This window comes from Ctenopharyngodon idella, chromosome 19 (assembly GCF_019924925.1).
Source record: "Ctenopharyngodon idella isolate HZGC_01 chromosome 19, HZGC01, whole genome shotgun sequence".
NCBI lineage: Eukaryota > Metazoa > Chordata > Actinopteri > Cypriniformes > Xenocyprididae > Ctenopharyngodon > Ctenopharyngodon idella.
In genome coordinates, this window is record NC_067238.1 from 14897548 (window position 1) to 14914942 (window position 17395).

At 37.8% G+C, this 17395-nt stretch overlaps 1 protein-coding gene across 2 annotated transcripts in view; it reads left to right on the top strand.

Annotated features, from left to right (window-relative positions):
- The first annotated feature begins 356 nt into the window (after positions 1 to 356).
- khdrbs3 (KH domain containing, RNA binding, signal transduction associated 3) overlaps positions 357 to 17395 on the top strand; it is a 145855-nt gene continuing 128816 nt past the window's right edge. Inside the window, exon 1 of one of the 2 annotated variants that reach the window (XM_051872712.1) lies at positions 357 to 796. In XM_051872712.1, the coding sequence (XP_051728672.1) occupies positions 706 to 796 (91 nt within the window). In that variant the 5' untranslated portion in view covers positions 357 to 705. The remainder of the gene's footprint in view (positions 797 to 17395) is intronic. The other variant, XM_051872711.1, reaches the window with a different exon arrangement.

Genomic DNA, 17395 nt, shown 5'->3' on the forward strand with positions numbered 1-17395 from the left:
TAGGCTATTTCTTATTTGATAGCCTATATTTTCTATTGAAGTCTGAATTTATTTTATTACTGGCAACAGCTAAGGGGATTAAATGCAATAATAAATATTTTTTTCCAAATATTTCTTTCGCAGAGCTAATCGTAAATGAAAGCGTTAAGGACGAGGAATGTTAAATATGATTCTGAACCAAAATCAGATTCCTTACGATTCCCATCTCTAATCACCACATTGCGCGAGAAACTGCAGCACCTCGGACAATTCCACACCCGCCCCGCCCTCAGGGAATGATTGACATCTGGGTATCCGATATCTCACCGAGCGGCACCAGCTACATCCAATCAACTGTGGATCTGGGACTTGCAGTCGTTGCCCGTGGATACAACAGGGGGAGCTTCAAAGCGGTTGTTTACAGTTGAGAGCGGCAGTCTGACTGGAGGACTCTGACTGGACGGAGGCATCGGCACATTTCCTGCAGATGGGCTAAAGACGAACCATCTGGGAAGCGCATGGACAGTAGTTATCCTCAGCACAACTAAAGAAAAAAGCGAACTCTAGGTTACGTTGTAGATGCTTACCGCCCGCTAATAGAATCACTGGGTTCGTTTCCTTATACGGCTGGTGCGCATCTTGGCTGGTTTGCTTTAGGACAACAGCAGGATCTTACATTCTCTTACAACTGACAAGCTTTTTGTCGGAGCAAACTCGCTGGGCAAGATGGATAGCGAAAAGTACTTGCCAGAACTGATGGCGGAGAAGGATTCTCTGGACCCGTCCTTCCAGCACTCATTGCGTCTTCTTGATCAAGGTAAGTCCCGCTGTCTCCTGTCAAACTATTCGTGTCACACCTCTTAAATTCCTTTACGCGGTGTTCTGTGCGTTTTGCGCGATCACTCGTTGAAAGACTAAGGAGATGGTGATCGGTTTATTTTGTTGTCCTATTTGCTTATTGTAACATATTACAACATAATATAAATTTATACATGTGTATTGTGGCAAGCCGTCTTCACACGAATCCATTTTAATCTATTTAGTGTAATAATAGCGACTAGTATTTTTTCCAGTTTCACTAGTATCGATTCCTTAGACACTAGTTATTCCAGTAGCTATTCTATAAATTGAATTTGTTGTTGAATCACAACTTATTCATTGCATACTAGTACTTGTTCCTTTGTTTTAGTCACAGTAGTGACAAACTACTAGCCCATTTGTTGCTGGTAAGAAATTGCAATTTTCCCCAAAATATTTACTAGTATCTGTTTCAGTTTTCCTTGTACTAAGTGAATTGACACTAATACTAATAATAGATACTGTTACTAGTGTGTGCTGTTACTAGTATTATTTTAATTTTTTTTAACTTATTTTTAAAAATTGAACTGCAAAATATTCATTCTGACTAACCATAGCATATGACAAGTGAAATAAAATGTTACTAGCGACAACTAGAGTCTAGTGTCTCATACTAGTACTAATCACATACTCATACTAGTGTCATGTTACTAATGACTAATTGAATATATACTAGAGGGAATAAGTATTATCTTGTTACTAGTGAAACTGAAGAATTGTCACTATTGGATTACTTTCCTGTCAATAAATACAAGTATTAGTCATGTAGAAATTACTAGTTTTAGTAGAAACTAGTTATTATAAGAATAAAAGTTAAAATATTTTGTCATTTGAGTATTCTGTATACATGGAATTAGGTGAAATGGTGTCTCCCAGAAAGTGCTGAACTTCATCCTAAATTTGTTTCTTTTACAAATCATATATTCTACTTTTGCACATACAGTTTGATTTTAGTCTTATTTGTAAGTCATTTTGGATGTGCTAATGAGTAAGTGTAAGCGCAGTAACCTAATGAGGCAGCATAAACATACTGGTTTTATTTTTTATATGTGTATGTTTCTGTTCTCTATAAAGAATTAAGCATGTTCATTCCTCAAGAGCATGAGCTCATTTGCGCTTGTCTTAAGGAAGCAAAGCAGATTTGAGTCTAGAGAACTCATTAATTAATCCGTTTTAAGAGCGCTGCACAGAACCAATATCACTAAGAATGAATGTAGCAGGTGCAGTTATTCACGTCTCTGGATTGGACGCAAGTCTTTTGGGTCTCTCAGGCAAATCAACACTGAATGGAAAGTGTTTAAACACCAGAGCGTTCCATCCAGATATTTGTTTTAGAACTTTGTTTTGGCCTTTGCATTCAAATGATTTGTTTTTAAAACATAAACATCCGTCCTGTTTACTTATCTTGATGGGCAGCTTAAAGAAACCGTTGAAGGTTTAGTTTGACAGTTGGTGGGAACATAATTAAAACAAAGACTCACATGACCGTGTTGCATGGAGGCTGTTGCATGAGTCTGGCAATATAGGCAAAACGTTATTATTCCCACGTCTTATTCCTGTATCTTTCTTTATCCTACCAGTTAAAAAAGTTTGGCGAGGCGCTGCCTTGCACATAGCTGTCATAGATGTGCGCTCCATCTCTTTCTCTCATCCGAATGCTCTCTGTTGCAGTGTTGCACAAGTAATTTGTCAAAGTTATTTACTCATGAAACAATTTGATGCTGTTGCTGAGATGATGTGTTTCTCGTCATGCGATCCAATGAAAAACTTCCACATGATTCAGCGGGCAGAATCGGCTGTAAAATCTCCAACTAAAACCACAGAGCTTTAAATCTGGTGTACCACTGCGTAAGAGAGTCCGTTTGCAGCTTTAGGCATGATGTAGCCATTCTTCAATTAAAGCTGCACTTATGCAATAGAATGTGTTACTCTTGGTTTCACTTTGCCCAAGGGGGTGACTGAAGGTCTAGGAGCTCTAACACTAAGGCATATGAGGTTTGATAATAAGCTGCAGAGTCAGCATAATGTGGAACATGTTCTTTCTGTGCAACCGTTCGTATATTAATGGGGTATGGGATTAAGACTCTTGTTTGAGTGTAAAAGTAATAGTACAGCCAGAATAAAGTCATGATTTACTCACCTCCAAGTTGTTCCAAACCAGCATGCTGTTTATATTTTTATACTCTTTTTTAAAAGTGAACAGATGTCAAGCTCCAAAAAACAGAAAAAAAAAAAATCGCCATAACTCATACGTTTTGTTCAACAGAAACGAAATTAAAAATAAAATAATGGATTTTGTAACTGGGTGGTAAATTTTGGGTGAAAAATTTCTTTAAGAGCACAAGGGCTGAGAGTATATATGTAGGGAATAGTGTAAAGTCAAGTTTCCAAGTTTCACTTTTTATAAACGGAGTGATGTTTTTTGATGATTTTTCCTATATTCAATATCCAAAAATGTCTTTTAAAGGGTCATTCCAGTCTAGCTTGGGGTTGTGGCCAAATGCAGACATCAAATGTAATGTAATCAGACATCAAACTTGTCTCATTTCTCAGCAAAAGCTGTGTGGTCTCTCTGTCTCTTTCTCAAAGCCACATCAAGTTGCCAGGGTGGAAGATATTCAGATGAGTTCTGTCGCCAGTAACTGAGATTTCTGGAGAGACCGCTAGGGTTTGGCGTGAGAAGGACAGTGCTTCTGTCAGAGCGAAGAACTGGGGGTATGACCAGCGTAGCGGATAACATTTTTCACACTTTCACACTCAGCACTTTTCTACTCGCTTCCTTTCTCTTTAAGAAATTGCAAGGCCTTTTAGCAGGATGATATTTTGTAGTGAGAGGCATGATGACAGAAGGAGAGATTTTAAACCTCTTTTCAGTTCCTGGACAGTTTCACTTACAGAAATGAAAACGAGAGAGAGAGGGAGCAAGAGTGAGAGAGAAATTGAGCAAGCCAGGAAGAAAGACGGCTTCATAAGTGTATTTGCTCGTTTATTAAGAAAGATGCAATTTGCAAGTAATTAGCTAACATCTCTGAATGTTTTATTGGCAGAAATCAGCATAGGCGTCCTGGGGTTTGGAGATGTTTGCGTGGCTGCCAAATCTTGAGAAAAACTTGCGCTCTTATCTCCAGTATACTACAGATGGCTCATGATGTCATGTCGAGTAGCTCTCATCTTTGAATCCTAACTAAATTATGTAATTGGCAGGAGAAGAGGAACAGAAAGAAAAGCCACTTACAAGTACACATTCGCACATGCATTTACACTGTTTGCAATGCTACACAGGCCGCTAAACAATTCTTAACTGGCTGGAAACAGATGCAGTGGGAGTTTTATTAAACCAGCGCACACCAACAGTCACTAAACTCTCAAATCCCACACAATCTTTTTACTTAATTGCTAGAAAGGCCTTTCTTAAGAGCATGTGAGGTGCTAATTAGGTATTTAGTGTAATTACACTCCATTAAATTAAAAACGGATCCATAATTGGGCCTTTAGAAAAGTAAAATTTAATGTTCCAGTAAAGACTTAGACCACATAACTGTGCTTACATTTAATAGTAATGTGTATGCTTGAACTTAGTAAGCATAGGTGTTTCTGAAGATGGTTGTGTACATACATTATTGTAAGTCTGGGTATCACGTGATATACGTCATGATTAAATGCATAGTAATTTATTCCAAATTTATTATTGTATTGAAAATGACATCACCAAATGCATGAGAAAGATTCAGTGTCACACGTTTGCATCACTTTTGTACAGTACTTGAGTGCGGCACCTTCTAAAGCCAGTCCATGTTACAAAAATGTTAGTTTTTAGAGCAGTAATTTTACATGGGCAGATGTTTAGCTTTGCCACATCTTTAGCTGTGCTTTACCTAGCGGTCAATATTTAGCTGGTCAGCATAAATTAACTTCTGCTGGTTTATTTTGCATGCATATAAATTGAAAGTATTTAATTATATTATAGTAGATGTTTTATCAGTGCCAGATTATTTGTGGTGGTCTCAGTGCACCAGCTGAAATCAATGGCAATGCCAAATGGATCACTTTTTCCAGGAATTATAGACCATCTTGGTTTTACCATGTTTATATCATATCCAAACCACCATTTACTAGGGCTGGAACAATACATCGATTCTCGATACAAAGAATCTGGAGCGATTCTGATATTTTCCGATGTATCGAGATTCTCTCTCAAATAAATTCTGAGCTTAGTTTTTAACAGCTCATGGCACTATGTGCTTTAGAAACACCCGTATTCTGCCTGCTTCCAGTTCCTTCACACACACCACTTAAACCTAAAATAATCATTCATAAAGTTCGAAAAGGTTGAAGCGAATTACAAGGGTGTTCGCAGTGGGCTGTTTATTTTAATCTCGCCTCATAAAAGCATTCTGAGCCGAGGTGCAAGTATATTTAACCACTTAAATATGAACGCACAATCGCTGTCCAGTGCTCTTCTTCGTGAGCATTTGATTGTACGGTTAAAAACTAGCCTAGAGCGCCATCTACTGTTAAAACTAAGCTTCAGATTCGATCCAGATTCATTGTCGAGAATCGATGTATTGTCCCAGCCCTACCATTTAACCAGAGGAAGGAGAAAAGAGTGAGTGACGAGAAAAAGAGGAAATCGTTTATCTCATGTATGCTGCATCCTTGTTGAAGAATAAACAAATGCTTGTGCAAAATCCCAAAGCTCCCAAAGCACAGCATGTGCTGTGTAAGATGGTCTATAAGATACATTTAAGATTCAGGAAGAGACATTGATTCCTGCTATGATACAGAGATCTGTAAAAATGTGTTTTTTTTTTTTTTTTCTCTCTGCCCTCTGGTCTGTGGCTATATGCTGGCTTACAAAACCACCCACCAGCAAACAGAAACAGCGCCTGGCAGTGCATCAAATGCCTTGTGAACGGAGATAGATAGAGACAGTTAGAGAGATAAATTGCAAGGAGAATGGCACTTGATTGAGATAATCATCACTGTCTCTCAGACGCCCCGGGCAGCGTTAATATATTATCATGTGTGTACGTGAGTAGCTGTTGCTGTGAGTTTCTGATCTAAGATCAGGTCGGTTGGTGCTAATATCACATTACTGGAGAGGATTGGATGAGGAAAACCGATCTAGGGTCAGTTCTCATGAGTATAGATGCTCACAGGCAGTGAACAGATCTTTACAAGCTGTTTTTAACAAGGGTGTTGTTACATCTCTTTTCCATAATTCTATATGAGCGACCATGTTATGTCATCGCATTTAAAAAAACAAAACAAAAAAAACAATTATGTCAACATAAATTCAACATGGACGATGCATCAAGTTTCTCTTGAATATTTACTACTCTATTTTATTGCTGTGGACAGATGTGCTGCTATCTCAAAATTAATGTGTTTTTTTGGGAGTGATTTTTATCCTTATTTTGAATAAAACAAAAAAAGAGTTTTATTTGTGATTTATTGCTTGTATCAGAGGGATAATGCAATAGTTTTGCACTACAAAGGAATGCAAACCAAATGCAACAGGAGAGAATGCTTTAGTGTTTCTCAATTATTCATATCCTTGTAGCGAGTTGCCAGAAGTTGGCATTAAAAAGATCCATATTTTCTTCATAATCTCATGCTATTCCTTTTATTTTTCTGCTTTTGCTCTGTCACTATTTGATCCTGCTTAGGCAGCTAATGACAAGTTAGCACTTATTGCAGGATGTCTTTTACGGAAAGGATTTTAGACATGCGGCAATGCACTCGCTTTTCCTCTGTGTGAAGTGAGAACTGTTTCCTGAGAGACTCGAATTGTTCCTCATAAAATCTAATGACTGCTTGTTAACTGCAGTCAACACATATTGATTTTACCCTTAACATCTGATTAAGGTTCCTAGTTATGTCAAAGAAATGGCTAGCAAGTGTAATTTACTGGTTTATGTCTCAGTGTTGTGCTGGGTGATTATCTCCAAGGGAAGAATAATATTTAAAGGTGAAGTATGTAATTTCTTGCACCATTAGTGGCACCAAGCAGGTTTACACAAATAATGACAAGCTTCTTTTCCTTTACTTAGTCCCACCCCAAACTCATGGCATTGGTTGAGCCTATGTTATTATCTCCTCAAACAAACAGATTGCAGGTGCTGCAGAAATGGCACACTTCACCTTTAACGATCAAATAAATCAATTCAAGTATCATAAATCAGGTTTACAGGACTTTTATGAGAGGGAGTAGTCCGTGTGTGTCAGGTGTGACATTGTTTTCAGAATCTATTTTACATTCGTATTTGCTAAAATGCAATAGATGTTTGCGCGTCACCTCGGATTACTCCTTCCCGATCTCAAGCCACAGTCGTCTACAGGTATAATCATCTCCAGCGGCCCTTGTGTGATGGGATGGGTGATTTTAAAGCATTCTCATCCCCCATAAAACGCAGCGACGTGGAAAACGTGCCACGCTTCTCATTTTCTGTTTGACGGTAAAAAAAAAGCGGTGGTTTTGTGTCTGCGTTTGTCAGTCTCAGCAGTTTCTGTGTGGGGGCTTTCTCAGGTCAACTCGAAAAACAAATGAGCCTGGATTCTCAGACGCCGAGCTCTGATTCGACACAACGGGTCAGGGATAATGAGCCGGAGCGTGTAGCTGTGAAATACTGTCTCTGTGAGTTTGAGGAAAAGAGGCACTCCGTTCCCCCTCCCTTCTTCTCTGCCTTGCCCTTGAGAACTGGAAATCTGTAATGTGATATGTAGCGGTCTTACCGAACAACCTGTGGTGACCAATAATCCCCCTCGACTGCAATATTTCCATAGGCTGCTAAGAAAGGAACTGAAATGAAAATCTTGTCTTCATTTACAAACTCTCATGTAGTTTGAAATAGGGCTGGACAATTAATCTCCAACCGATGTAATTTTCCCATGTCGGTTATTTCGTTTTTTAATCCTGTTAATACTTCCCCCTTAAAAACATACTACCGCGTGTGTAGCCACGTGACTCTGCCCCGTCCAGCAAAGTCAACACACAGAGATGGCGCGCGAGCGGTGAGCCTTGCGTCTTCACTAAACTTTGTCGGTTGTATTTGTTTTAAGGTTTGCCAGTTTGGACATTCAAGCAATTTTAGACGATAGGATGTGTATTATTTCGAACTACCATGCTCGCGCAGCTGCATTGTGGCACGAACACTCATACAAACAGTAGCTGCACAAAACGTGAAGATCGCGCGCACTTAGAGGAGCAGCAACTAGTTGTCAGCGCTGTCCTGTGATTTATCACTAAAGTAGCTTAGAAACGTTATTATAGCATATATTTTTCTACTTTTGAAGTAACTATTTACAACCCACAGCTTCACAATTAATAGAGAGATGGTATGACTAATTCACACACGCAATCGCTCTCATTACGTACTGCTACTGTGCTAATTTATCTTTATCTGATTTACAACGAGCAGAAATCTGTAAGAAATGTTATGAACCATAGATAAAATAACTGCTGATAGTGAGCTGTTATGTCAGATCACTCTTTCAATAGGGAAAAATATCCCACCTTTAATAGTCAATCATATTTACAGTACAAACCTTGTCAGTGAACTATGAGGGCAAAAAAACCAAAAAAAAAAACCAGAAACAAAATAATCGTTCATTAATCGTAATTGAGGTAAAATGTTCAATTATTCGAGGTTTTGATTTTAGGCCTTAATCGTCCAGCCCTAGTTTGAAACTTGTATAAACACTTTAATTCAGCAAGGATGCTTTAAAGGGGACCTATAATGCCCCTTTTACAAGATGTAATATAAGTCTCTGGTGTCCCCAGAATGTGAAGTTTCAGCTCAAAATACCCCACAGAGCAGTTATATAGCTTGTCAAATTTGCCCCTATTTGGGTGTGAGCCGTTTTTTGTGTCCCTTTAAATGCAAATGTGAGCTTTAACAGCTCGCGCTTTGGTTGCTCAACAACAACAAAGCTGGAGAATCTCACGCAGCCAAAATGAGGATTGTCAGTAACGGTGTTCAGCCTTACATTGTTCAAACCGTAGTCGGACACTGATGGAGAGACTCAGGAAGAAGTTACACCTTTTAGAGTGCAACTGGACATTTCTGAATGGTTAGTGGATAAATTTATGTAGTTGCTGTGGAGTTGATTCAACTCATCGACTAGCATGTGCCGTCATGTTAAACTTTTGTGTAAATCCAGCGTTGAATTGATTGATTGGCGTAAAATGACGGCATGGTAACAACACTCTACTACAACTCTTCCTCTTCTCTAAAGCAGCCCAACATGGCCTCACCCCCTTTGTTGTGTGTTCTTGGGGGCAGGATTTATGTAAATTTTAGGGTTAGTAATGTCACTTACCCGGGAAGAAGATCGTTGTAGTCCCTACCAGCCGTTTGTTGTAGTCCTTAAACAGAAAATTCTTTAAAAGAAAATATCTCCCTTTACATTGAACTTTGAGCATCGTAACTTTGCAGATGTTTATGCTCAAACAGCAAAATTACACACTAACTAAAGTTAAAAAAGTGAAATCATAATCAAGGACCCCTTTTAAATTGATCAAAAGGGGCAGTAAAGACATTTATATGTTACAAAACATTTATATTTCAAATAAATGCTGTTCTTATGAACTTTCTATTAATCAAAGAATCATGAAAAAAAAATCAGTTTACAAAAAATATTAAGCCGCTCAACTGTTTTCAACATTGATAATAAGAAATAATTCTTGAGCAGCAAATCATCATATTAGAATGATTTCTGAAGGATCATGTGACACTGAAGACTGGAGTAATGATGCTGAAAATTCAGCTTTGCATCGCATAATAAATTCTATTTTAAAATGTATTACATTAGAATATAGTTATTTTAATAATATTTCACAATATTACATTTTAACTGTATTTTTGATCAAATAAATACAGCCATGGTGAGCAAAAGAGGCTTCTTTCAAAAGCATAAAAAACGTACTGATCCCACAGTTTTTGTTATATTACATTTGATTTAATTTGGCATGTCAGTTTCAATTCTGAGACATGAAAAACAATGACATTTGGTGATTTTGTATTTCAGTTCTGTTTGACTAATTTTACCATGTTTAAATCCATTCTGCAAATTTACCCCCAAAATCCAGTCTGTAGATTCTGTCTGGGTTGACTTACGGCTTCAGAAGTCTTAATTCTGTCAAGTCATGATACAATTTCATTTTTTTGGTGAGCTGTTTCTTTAAATAATGCATGCTTACTTTGTTTTAGGATGAGCATGACATGGGTTTAATACAGCTAAACGATCCCAATCTCTGCTCAGTAGTGTTCGGTACTTACATTAGGGAGCTCACGGTGAGACTGTCTGGCAAACCTTCAACCCGTGGCACTGTAATGTTAATCTAGGCCACCAATCCACCCCTGTGGTGCTCCCCTCCTCATTTATACAGTATTAATCTTTTACTGCTGCAGGATGTTAATGCATCGCTCAGAAGAGCAAGGGACAGTACAACAGCAGCCCTGGATAACAGAGGATTAGAAAGACACTGAGTGAGAGAGAGACTCTGTTAATCAGTATGTCTTTGTGCTCCGGGCTACAGTTTGAATAAGGCCGCACTCCTCCGTAGGGAGAAAGTTATTTATGAAGGACTGCCACCAAATTAAATTTCAAAAGGCAGGGAGAAGGCAATAGGAGAACGAAGTATAGGATGAAATTGGAATTGTAATGGGTGAAAAAATAGGAGGAGGAAAAACAAGGAGGTCAGATAGGAAACAAATAAAGCTAGAATAAAAGAAAGATGAGAAATAGAATATGGTAGTATGTAAATAAGAAGGCTTCTTGGTGCTTGTGATTGCTGTGTGACTGAAGATGGCTCTCGGATACAGATGGTGTGGCGGAGACTCTTCAGAGAGAGGATAGCTGGCAATAAGTCCAGATTCGTTGGACTTACTCGGTATCACTGGAAGGCGGGACACCCATGAGTGTGATTTCAGAGAGTTCTGTGATATTCACACATTAAAAGGTGTTTTTGTCTCTTCACAACGCAGGGTGTTTCTCAAATCCAGATGCTTTCACTAGGAAGCTAAAATCTCCCACAGCACTCACAGTATGAGTGTGATTGGAAGTGTATTGAGATAAATAGTGTGTGGATTACATTGACACTGTGGCTTACGTTGTTTCCTGTTAAGAGGATGTTTTTTTGTAACATGTTTATTCAGAAGCAGAACAACAGAAGGAAGATCTAGAACTCTGTCTGAAGTTTGAGTTATGTGATCAAAGTACATTGGAATTCTACTGAATATGAAAGGAATAGTTCACCTTTAAAATGTTTGAAGTTGAGTTTGAGTCTGGATCATAACAATTGTCAATTGCCATTTCCTTTCTCTTGTTCCCCGTTATTTCCTGCCCTTCCTCTACCGTAGCTATTAATAAAAGTGGCAAAAGGCTCAAAGAATAGATTTGCTGAATTTTTTTCCCCTCGCTTGTGTTGACATATTCATTTTTTATAACGGTAGTTTACTTCAGGTAAAAAAAAAGTCTGTTTCGCCACAATATGCTATGCATGTTTATACATAGTTAATTTCATGTCTAATAATATGCAGTCCAACAGCACTGGGACTTTTACTGTTTATCACTCTGCTTGTCAGTGTTTGTTCAAGACAGATTGTCAGTGTGTGTATTAGTGGTGACTCTGTAGGTTATATTGTTACACTAGTCTTTAATGAGTCGCTGAATCATTCAATCATTTGAATTCATTCAAGAATGAATCAAGTGACTGCACTGTAAAAAAGAATTGTTGGTTTAACTTAAAAAAGTAAGTTACATAGTTGCCTTAAAATTTTGAGTTCATTGAAATTAAAAATTTGAGTTAATACAATGGAGATTGGTTTAATCAACAGAAACTCAAAATATTATGTTATCTGAACCACATTAATTATTTAAGTTGATTTGACAAAAGAAAAAATGTTCTGATAACAAATCATGAAAATATATATATATTTTTTTTACAGTGTGTCCTTAAATAAGTCATTGATTCATTCACTCAACCAATTTGTTCAAATGCACTGATTCATTCAAGGATGAATCACCACTAATGTGTTGTAGGAGATTGATTTTAAATTTTTGGTATATGTAGATAGCTTATATATTATAGTGAATGTCTATTATTTATGATAAAATCATTTTGTATTAAATTTAAATTGTACTAAAAGTAATACTTGTACAAATACCAAATAATACCATTTTATTTTGTCTGTGAAAGTGCAATATGATGTTCTGCTCAAAGAATCTAATATACAATAATGAAGGTTATGAAAGTGTGAACTTTTTTATACTTCTAATCAAATGAGGAAAGAGCATAAGTTAACACATGTAGTGGTCAAAGAAAAGCCTTGAAAAGTCAAACCTCTCTGTCTGCCTGTTTCCTACGCTACTCTCAGCACATTACCGAATAACTTCTCTTTCTACAAAAGCCTGAAAATCCACTTAAGTTTCATTTACTGATATCCTGTTTCTTCGCCTCTGTGCTATTAAAGATTTATGCCCCTCCATAACCCGGCGAGATCCTCACTTTTCCCCATTATACCCTATAACGGTGTGTGTGTGATGTCGTTCCTCTTGTGGATGAGGGTCTAAAAGCTCTGCGAGAGAAGCTTTATGCTGTTATTTATTTTTTTATACAGGCATGCAAAGAGAAGAGGAGCTTCCTCTGTCCATTTCAAATGGCTCCTGGGGGTCTGGTTTGCTTTGCCATAAAAACATGATTACAGGGCATTTTTCCTCTTTATAACATGGTCAATAAAATCCAAAATAATTATTGCAACAATTATACACTAGAATTGTTTGGCTTGGTGCTGATACAACACTTTTGAATGCTAATGAATCATGGGTAATCCGGATACAGGCCATCTTGTGTGTATACATTTTCTCATAGTCTGTAAAGGGGCCATTATTCTGCTCTTCTATTTTCCCCAGAAGTCCACTTATAATGTTAAAGGGATAGTTCAACCAAAAATGAAAATTATCTCATGATTTACTCACCCTCAAGCCATCCTAGGTGTATATGACTATCTTCATTCAGACGAACAAAATTGGAGATAAATTTAAAAATTTCCTTTTTCCTGTGCTATATTTTAAAGCGAAATGGATGAGATTAGGAGGAGAAACGGTTAGAGATTAGGAGGAAACTGAGGCTTTACCAAGCTCAACAGCTCTGGACGAGCTGTGATATAAACAAAACACTATTGGCTATTTTTTTTAAAAAAAGGGTGGAGCTGTTTGATATGTCCCGCCCTGTCTTCCTGTTTCCATGGACATTATGTCAACACATTGAATAATGCTGCGCGTTCCAAGGCACTTCAGTGGGCCTTTAGGGGTTTTGTTTTCATGGATAACCTCTGTAATTCATACAGTTGTTCATCAGTGCAGGTCAAATAGGTATATACTGAATATGTGTTGATGTGAAACATGGGCAGTCTTAATGAACTCATGGTTGCGATATCATAAAAATAAAGAATTCTGAATGAGTGAGTTTTGCAGTTTAGTTTCCATGGTTTCAGTAGATCAGAAAGGGCGCTTTACATTGCGCACATTAGTGAGGGCGAATTCCAAACAGCGTTTTTGTGACTTTGAAGGGCACTTCGGAAAGGGATGCCATTTGTAGGGGCATTCCAAACAGAAGTGAATGACTGAATCCCTTCACAAAGGGCCCTTCCACAAGGCTGTTAGCAAAGGGTACATGCGATGGTCACTTCAAGGAAGTAATATTATTGTTTATGGTCATATGACCCAGGGTAGCAAATCCTCGCAATTAATTTTAAAGGCACAGTAGATGGTGGGAAAGTTCCTATATTAACATAAACATATAAACAGAATAATTAAAGTGATATATATTACACACATTTTGTCACATATTTCATATGAAGTTTAATAGGGTAAAAAATGTATTTAAATCTGACTACCGTACATGGAGGGTCCAAAGTTAAGGGGGCAAGTTTCAGAAGGAGAGGGAATACACTCACACACACAAATACATAACGCAAGCTAACCTTCCGAATGCCTTCCAAAAGGCTACATTATGACATGCAAGTGTTCTGCTACATAGTTTCTACATAGCACAACTGAGAAATCCTGTTTTACATTATACGATTTCTTTTCACAAAACAGGGTGTTTCTCTTTCCACTGTGAAACTAAACTTTCCTCTGGTACTCATGGTATGTTTGTATATAGAGCTGAATAAAGTGCACATTTTGTTCTCATAATTGCACATTTTGTCTATTATTGTTTACTTTTGTGAAGATTATGAAAATTAGTATTTTTTCCCCATAGTATTGTAGCTTTTCCAAGTAAAACCTTTTTCAATGAGTAGGTTTGTATTGCAGATCTCTTTTTTTTTGTCACCTTTGTATTGTACACAAGTTTTTTTTTTTTTTTTTTTTTTCAATCAGTTTACTGATTTTTCATTTTTTAATTGTATTTAAAAGAATTTTATGAAAAACTGCTCTATACACATTAAGGTGTTTCTAGAATGAAACGCCTCACTCATTCTGTTCATTCATGCTGGAATAGCTGCAAAATGCTGGAAAGTGGAGCAGGCTTTATGCTAATAAAGTCTGGCTATGTGAGATTTACGTAATGCTTAATTCTTTTTATTAAATTGATAGTGTATTTTTTTTTTACCCACCCATTATTAGATGAATGCTAAATGTATAAGCCTGCAAAGAAACCTTTTTAGTTCAATTCAGATGTATGTGCAGAGCCCCTTCCACCATAAATATTGTTTTAAAGCAGCGTTACAGTGGATTGTGCCTCACAACCCCCCAGAGCGAGCTAAAGGCGACAGTGGTGAGTAGAAACATCACAAATAAAGGTATAAGGACATGAAAGTAAGTTGCAAAGAAAAGTACTTAGAAATAAATAAGTAGTTTTTTCCCACAATACTATGCACATTTGTTTCTGTTTCTAGCTATCAAAAACTATGGCTGTCAATAGAATGAAATAATCATGTTTAATCTCATGATTTTCAATTATTTTTTAGGAACCAGAAAGAAACAGTAAAGCAGTTCCTTGTCTTTTCTTCTGAAACATAATTTTGAAAGTCATTGGACCAAGGTATAAATTTAGTGTCAATACAGAGGTAGCAGAGGCTTGTATATCATACAGATTTTTTGGTATTGATCCAATCCTACTACTGTATTCTTCTGTACTCTTTGTCTGTAATACCCTGTACAACTTGGCAGTGAAAGCTCACCAGTCATTTTTGCAGTGGGAGAGACAGAGAGAAAGGTCTCTTATATCAGTTGACATAAGCAGCAGACAGATGATCATTTTGTCTTAAAGGTCACAGAACATACTAAACAGCAGCTCCACTATTATTGGAGCAGCCAATCGTATTTTATTCGTATTCGCCCACTGGGTCTTCAGCTGTATTTTATGGCGTATATAGCTGTCTTCCATTTAGCGAGGCTGTTTCTATCTTTACCGCCCTGCTTGACTCTCCAGGTTCATTTTCTCTCTGCCTCTCCTTCTCTCTTTTTAATGAAACTCTTTTTGTTCCTCATGCTGTTTACTATTTTTCTCCATTCAAGCCATTTGAGTCCTGACCTGCTGTTGGACTTGGTGCTCGTTAAGGTTGGCACAAGCATCGGGCCTTTTGGCTCGTTACATCTCTGACCCATGAACAGGTTTGAGCGGTGTAGCTCATTAAAGACAGCGGTACATGCTCACGTACACCCCCTCCTCTCTTCGTCGGCTTGCTTTCCTTGTCTGGAAACTTTTCACTGCAGGCAGTCTGTTCTTTGCTCGCTCTTTTTCTCCTGCTTTTGTCTGAAAGCCCATTAGCTAAGATGTCTTGGTGGTGCTGAAGCCAGCAAGGGTTTTCAGACGGGTTGCTGAGTTAAGGTGAATTACAGCTACCTGAAAAAGAAGCAAACCTGCAATTATACGCAAAGTGGCTTTTTAAAAAAAAATCTAAATATGCCAGTTGATCACCAGTGTGGGTTTTTCAGTAGGTGATACCAGATGTAATGCAGTCTATGGTCATATATATATACACATACACGAAAACTATGACCACTAATACCATTAAGACCACCTGCCTAATATGCTGTTGGTCCTAATATGTGTGTGCTGCCAAAACAGTGCCGACCTGCTGAGGCGTGGACTCTACAAGACCCTTGAAGGAGTCCTGTGGTATCTGGAATCAAGACGTTAGCGGAAGATCCTTTAAGTCTTGTAGGTTGCAAGGTGGAGCTCTGTGGATTGAACTTGTTGGCCCAGCACATCCTACAGATCCTCGATTTTATTGAGATCTGGGGAATTTGGAGGCTGAAGCAACACCTTGAACTCTTCATCATGTTCCTCAAACTATTCCTGAACAATGTGTGCAGTGTGGCAGAGTGCATTATACTGCTGAAAGAGATCACTTCCACCAGGGAACACCATCACCACCATTGTCATTTACGTCCACATGAATGGCCGGACCCAGGGTTTCCTAGCAGAACATTGCCCAGAGCATCACACTCCCTCCACCGGCTTGTCTTCATCCCACAGTGCATCCTGTGTACATATGTATATGTATATGTGTACACGCGCACACACACACACACATATATATATATATATATATATATATATATATATATACACACACACACACACACACACGTGTGCCTTCCGTATTCTTCAAAATACGCTGTACGTCCTATGCCTTCCCTATTCATATTGCGACGGCAGTTCCGTTTTTTCCGTAATTTGAATACGGAAGGCGGTCTGGAGGAAGCTAGATATTTTACTTCAAAACTTGTTAAATATGGATATTTTTTTTACACAAACGCATTGCTCATACTCGTTTGGTAACGCATAAGTCCATTATTAATATTTCTACGATTTGGTTTGTCAGAAAAAAAGAAAGTCATATACACCTAGGATGCATAAAGCTTTGGCTAATTTTCATTTGAAAGTGAACTAATCCTTTAACAACACTGTCTCAAACTGTCATTTACTCCTTTATGAAGACTACAGCTGAAATGATCATTACTTTATGATATTCGTTTATTGATAAGTTGTGTCCGCACCAAGCTTTTCAAGCTGCGATTAGAAAAGAACTGACAATTTCCATTGATTTAGGTCTGAAGTGTCGCATCTCTCTCTCTGGAGACATGATTATGATTATCCTGCAGACGCTGCAGTACATACACGCAGCCCAAAGCTCCTGTGAGAGCGATGTAAGTGAGAGGTTGCTGAGATAAGGGAGATAGATGCCGTCCTGGTTATAGATCTGCGGTTTAGAGGTGTTGAGACACTGGTTCTAATTGCAGCGGAGGTGTAATTTTATTTTGCTGAGGTAGAGGAGGTATTTAGACAGTAGAAAAGAAGTCACATAACACATAAAAATGCAGGAAAAGTTAGTGCCCATCCTCCCACTCATTGTGAGGGCTGTATATAAAATTAAGCATGCACATGGATGATTTTAATGTGTTTTATTTGTTTCCTTGGGAGCATTTCATTAGACTAATTTCATGATTTTTCCTTGACTCACAACTTGCAAATTTGAGAATTTTTAGACAAATCTTTTAATAGCATCTTGCTAGAATTAAACTTAAAGCTAATTTCAAA